Here is a 6,000-nt window from a genome sequence, read left to right on the forward strand (position 1 = left end):
CCAGGGCCTTGAGTTCCACAAGACCACTAAAGCCTTGAGCTGAACTAGATGACCAGGTCCTTGAGTTGCACTAGATGACCAGGGCCTTGAGTTGCACTAGATGACCAGGGCCTTGGGCTGAACTAGATGACCAGGGCCTTAAGTTGCACTAGATGACCAGAGCCTTGAGTTGCACTAGATGACCAGAGCCTTGAGTTGCACTAGATGACCAGGGCCTTGAGTTGCACTAGATGACCAGGGCCTGGGGTTTGTTTGCTGGCTCTCTTACTCCTTCTAATACAGTAGACTAATACACATACCATCCAGGAGTGCAGCTCAGTCAAACTTAGGGTCATCATCTATATCATCTGCACACAACTTCAAAGCAGACTCAGTGGGACAGGGTGATATAGACTGAGCTTTCTCACTGGCCCAATCATTGATAGGGATGGATTTCCATGGACACAGGATAGGGATTGTCTCCCCAACATTGGACCTGTGTTGAGCAGCAGGGATCTTACACATGATGATGGAATCTGGACATTTGTTTACCTCTACAGATGCCTCCTCCAGCATTGGACTTAAATAAAGATACATCAACTGTTGAAGGACTTTTGTCATTCTGCATGAGATATTATTATCAATATACAAGGATACAAGTATACAAGGATACAAGGAAGTTTATTGTCACATGCATATAGTTACTGGAAGTAAGAAATGCAGTGAAATTATGTCTGGTGTCAGCCTATTTGTGCATTTATGGGGGGGGGGTAAAAATGTGCTGTGTATTGGGGGGGGGGGGGGGTGCAGTGTGCTGTAAGTATGTTGGGGATGTGTGTTGGAGAAGCTTCCTGATGAAATAATGTGCTGTGTATGTAGGGGAGAGGGGGGGCAGTGTACTGCAAGTATGGTGAAGGGACTTACTATTGCAAGCAGAGTACTGTATGTACAGTATGATGTATGTGAGTGATGACAGTGAAGATGTGTGTGTGGGAGGGAGGGGAGTGGAGCAGTGACTGTGTGTGTGTGTGCAGTGTGTGTGTGGGTAGGTAGGGGCAGTGTGCTGTAAGTATGTAGAGGATGTGTGTTGGAGAAGATCCTGAAGACAATAGACTGTGTATGTAGGGAGGGGGGGGGGGGGCAGTGTGTAGCAGTGTGCAGAGGCTTACTGTAGCAAGCAGTGTGCTGTATGTATGTGTGATGATGACAGTGATGATGTAAGTGTGTGTGTTTTTTTGTGTGTGTGTGTTGGGGATGGGGGTGGGGTTGGGGGGGGGGGGGGGGCACAAAGGCTAGGCAATCAAGGACATGGGTAGATAGATGGAGGAGAAAAAATAATAAATAAAAAGTTCTAGTTCTATATTCATGTACATAAATAAAGGACATACATTCAATCATTTTGAATCAGTTTGTACTTTTCTTGATTTGACAGTTTGATTACACTATTACATATATATATTACACTAATTGGTCATAATTTGTCAAATTTACCTATTATTTAGCATTTAGTCTGTTTAGAAATAAATCTTCTCTGACACATTTTAAGTGCACGGGTCAACACAATTGGATGGCAGCATGCCAGAGCCAGTCCAGGTGACATGTGCATTTCTCCTCCACTAGGTGTCAATGAAGCCTGGGAAGATTGTTTTCACAGAGCTATTTTGAGTCACCCTTTTATCTGACGTAGTAGACACTTTGCGCTGTAAAACAGGTATGCTGAGAATATTCCGATTTCTTCACACACCTTGTAGTCTGGATTAGTGGATTTGAGAAGATTGATTCATGCTGTCAATTTCGATGTAAGCTGAGCAGCTGGGCTTTTAAAAACATCAGTAGTCTAGTGGTTGGGTTGTCTTCACATACTTCTTTTCAATTGTTTAGCGCTGATTACCCACAGACCTCGGTAATCCTCATAGCAGACAAAACAACATGGACATAAGCATTTTCAGACATTCCTCCTCATTGTTGATTAAGCTCCTGAGGAATGCCCTTATTGCGACAAGAATAACAGGTCTTCTATAGCTTAAATAGGAGGAAAAGGTAAACCCAAGGCCGAATTATTATTTTAACAAAGAGACATGTCATCATATGTCATCAAAGGTGCTTTGAAGTCATGCATATCGTTATGATGGACCGTGGCGCCTACTCTCCAACCCGAACATTTACGCACGGTTACGCATTGCCTTGAGCGTGCTCTAGAGAGAGTGGGTTGTCCCTAAAAAATAGTGTCCCAAAAGAGACATTGAATTCACAGCAGGCTACGTAGAGATTGCGTTTTCTGTTTCCATTTCACATATCTGTGCGTAAACTGAATCTTCCGGTAAAGTACACGATGTTTAGATTTTTCAGTGCATTGTTTAGTAATAATTTCGATATAGTGTCAACTACACTGCAACGAATTAAGTATTTTGTTTGAGCTAAGTGAGCAAGAAACACACCTTAACGCAACATAAGCCTACAGCACGAGCATCACTACCGCCCCACCTCTTTTGGTTCCCACAACCAACGTATTTAAAATACACTGATAATTATAATATTTTGAAACATAACCTTCAGAAACATGTAGCGGGCAATAGTTCTTTCGTTTATGGATTAATTTGAACATGACATTACTAGATGAAGTGGACAAAAGTGAAATATCACATATTGATTTTGATGTCAATTGACAAAAATCAGATAAGCAAGCTATATATTGCTTTCAAAGGTACACAAACATATAATGCACATGTGATGCATTTAAATCACTAAATATAGCAGCTCACTCCTGAAGATCTGGTACATGAATAGGTGGATATATCTGTTCCCAGGCCCATCAGGTACGTCAGAACATATTTTACTTACAATCCACATGAATGTGTCTTTTATATTATTATGTGTATGACTCACCGTCTTTTGAGCTGATTCCCGCACTGGTCATCAGAAGAGGCGCCTAATGAACACTGCGCAATGTGCGCACTTATTTAACCATTTTCTGACCGTGGGTGGAACGTCAGTATGTCGGTCAGTATGTGGAGAAAAAAAACCTAGTTTCTTCCAATTAACTCAGCAAATAAGCCAGAACATCATGTATGATAAAAGAAAAACATCGACGCGAGGTGTTTCCAAAAATGTCTGTCCACAGCACGCGCTCAAGCACATTCTCTCTCACCCCCCCCCTCTCTCTCTGTCTCTCTCTCTCTCTCTCTCTCTGCCCCTCTACTCCCCCTCTTTCTCATCACAGATTTGTATCGTCACTCCTGCCAGAATCTGTGTTAAACCCAAAGACTGTGGGAATTTTTTGTGGAACTTGGTGGACTAGCAGCTGTTCCCAGCTCCCGGCCAGGCGTGACAAGAGTTGCTGTACGATAATATTGCAGGTATGGCGTTGTTATCGGATGATGTGATGCGGGTGTATGTGTCATAGGGGCTCAGAGGTAAACAGCGGTTTTCAAGGTGTGTCCTGGCTATGCGGATTAAAAAATGGATGTAAATTTAAAGTGGGTCTCCCGCGACAACGAAATTACACCCATCAAGCTAAGTGCACTTCATTTTCAATGTATGAGGTGTTGACTATATGCATAAAATTCAAATAGGCTACTATCAAAAAATATTGATACAAGGCTACTGAAGTGTTAAGACAATGCTAGTTGACTGAAGTCATTCGCAGACTAGTAAGTGGGATTTTAAAGATGTTTAGGGGAGGTAAAGGGGTTAAAGTTTGTTATTTGTTAAAACAATACTTAAAGATTAGCAGATCTACCTCTTATATATGTGAAATATGTGCCATTCAAATGTGTTATTTACTAACTTTGATTTTTCACATGGGTGTTTTTGCAGGAAATGCCGAGTCAGCTTGAGAAAGTGGTGGCCCAGAAAAAAGAGGCCATTGAAGCAGTGATGGAGATGTTTGAGAGAGGGGCAGAGGTGCTAGCCAGCACTGTGGGGGAGCTCTTTCCTCTCTGCGAGGCCGCCGCCCCCGTCCTCCGCCTTGCCCTGGACAACGTGCAGAGTAAAGAAGTGTTTTATGTAAAGGAGCAGTTCTTGGTCGTGCGAAACCAGCTGGACGTCCTCTCTTCTCAACTGGAGGACATCGACTGTGAGATTAAGAAGGGCCGGCTGGACACCCAGTACTTTTCAGTTGAGGAAAACCTACGCAACCAGTTCCGCAAATATGTTGACATCCTGGAGGCAAAACCCCAGTTCCGCGAGGTCAAGAGGAGGTTGTTCTTGGAGCACTTCAGCAAAACAGGAGGGGAGAAGAACCTCTGTGTCCTCCATGATGCACTCATGGGCACCAACACGTTTGGCGAATCCATCCTGGAGGTGGTAGAGAGGTACGAGGCTCGCAACAGGAGGGTCCTGGAGGACTTTTGTGTGCGGATGAAGGAGCTCTTCTGCCTGGGATTGATTGCCTTGCTCGGCTACTGTGCCCTCAGCCAAGGGGAGGAAGAAGAGCAGGAAAAGATTCAGGAGTGGAGCGGCAAAATCCAGGAGGTTGAGACCAAAATGAAAGCTGCCATCGAGGCGTGCGTGACAGCGTTCCCTGAGCAGGCGTGCCTGGATGCCCAGAGGCTGGTCAAGGAGAAGGAGAGCAAGAACCTCCAGGACGTAGCCGAGGAGCTGCGGGACTTCCTGGTGCGGAAGTATGACTGGGTCAGCTGGTCTGTCCGCGTGATCAACCACTCCGGGAGCAGCTACCGCAACTGGAGGGCCGGGGAGACCTTCCATCTGGTGAGTGGGCAAGGCTGGTTTGACGTGCTGCAGGTGAATGACACCAACCTGGTGGTCTCCTACAGCTGCTGTCCCCAGCCGGTGCCCAAGGAGAGCATCCAGGAGCTGATGGCAGGGCCAGCGAAGAGGGCGGATGCCAAGGCAGTGGTGGAGGCCCTACAGAAGCAGCTGGCCGGGTTTGTGGTCCACGCCATCAGTCGCCACAAGGAGAGCTGTGCTGCTTGGAACTTTCCGGAAGACTGCCATTACTGGGAGAGGCACAAAAATGTGTCTCTTTGTATTCACTCAGAGTAAGGCAGCTGTTGACAGAACTTTGCTTCGACTTGTTAACTTGTAGTCCAGATTAGTGGTTTAAATGGTCATTTTTTCGCAAACCAACATTGTGAGTATGGCTTTATATGTGTGCAAATGTATGGACTAACAATAACAGTATTTCATGTTGGCCTTAATTTATTTCCTAACTAAAAAAGCATTCAAGTATTCAGTTGCAGACTTGCTAAAAGACAGTTATTATATATAGAAAATAAAATATAGCATACTAAAGACAACACCTCATAAATATGTAATGTGTACATCTTTAATATGAACATGATGGTCATATGCACATCTCTCCTCTTCAAATAGTGAGATCAGCCATTTAAAAAAAAGTGCACTTTACCTCGTATAATGGCAGCAACAGCTTTCTTTCCACATGCTAACCCTGTAGAGCGCTTCTTGAGTGATTTGAAATTCTGCGTCGTGACAGTGAGTTCAACAGCAGGAGGAAGAGAGCTCTAACTCCAGAGAGACCATTCTCACAGAAATGGGCCTATCAAAAGTGCCCTTCTGTTCTGGCCCCGTACGACTCCAGCTTGCCCTACTTACCACCGCCACGGTGAAAGGGGGCCTGGAAGCGGATCTGTGGACCGTGAAAACAATCAGTGCTGGCTCCATAAGCCCAGATGACTGTGTCTGCACTCAGTAGGCTACACTTCACTCAGTATCTCAAACGACCAAAGACTGACATCCATTTCATCTGTGTGTAACAAATATTATCCTCAGCATAGAGAGACATTTTGTATATGAAAACTTGAATTAATGTAATCCCATTTTACACATTAAAACTGTCTTTTGAGGCTCAAATGCCTTTAATTAAATGCCCTGCATGTAATCAAAGCCTAACAGTCATTTACTTTTTTCAATTAAACAAGTCACATTAGCTTTTATAGCATTTCCTTTAACACTTCAACTGAGCATCCTATTGCGCTGTTCACTCTGCTGAACCCTACATCCTCCACTCACCCTCCTCCTGTAATTGAATATCTGGTACCT

General features: G+C 44.4%; 1 protein-coding gene and 1 long non-coding RNA gene across 2 annotated transcripts in view; one reads left to right on the forward strand and one right to left on the reverse strand.

The window, feature by feature from the left end:
* The window catches only part of LOC143119381 (uncharacterized), a 25,803-nt gene extending 22,690 nt beyond the window's left edge, over positions 1-3,113 (reverse strand). The window contains exon 1 of the long non-coding RNA XR_012986284.1: positions 2,866-3,113. This is a non-coding gene — a long non-coding RNA (uncharacterized LOC143119381). The remainder of the gene's footprint in view (positions 1-2,865) is intronic.
* A 528-nt stretch (positions 3,114-3,641) lies between these two features.
* rpz3 (rapunzel 3) lies at positions 3,642-5,174 on the forward strand. Its single transcript, XM_076279519.1, has one exon. It carries the CDS (start codon positions 3,799-3,801, stop codon positions 4,981-4,983), a length of 1,185 nt encoding a protein of 394 aa, XP_076135634.1. The 5' UTR covers positions 3,642-3,798; the 3' UTR covers positions 4,984-5,174.
* The last annotated feature ends 826 nt before the right edge of the window (positions 5,175-6,000 follow it).

This window comes from Alosa pseudoharengus, unplaced genomic scaffold (assembly GCF_046254945.1).
Source record: "Alosa pseudoharengus isolate Yale_2024_CS ecotype anadromous, Long Island Sound unplaced genomic scaffold, YU_APseudo_1.1 YU_APseudo_1.1_scf_12, whole genome shotgun sequence".
NCBI classification, from domain to species: Eukaryota; Metazoa; Chordata; class Actinopteri; order Clupeiformes; family Clupeidae; genus Alosa; species Alosa pseudoharengus.

Bases quoted from the DNA above. Each gene is read 5' to 3' on its own strand.
- rpz3 (XM_076279519.1), top strand. From the start codon at position 3,799: ATGCCGAGTCAGCTTGAGAAAGTGGTGGCCCAGAAAAAAGAGGCCATT.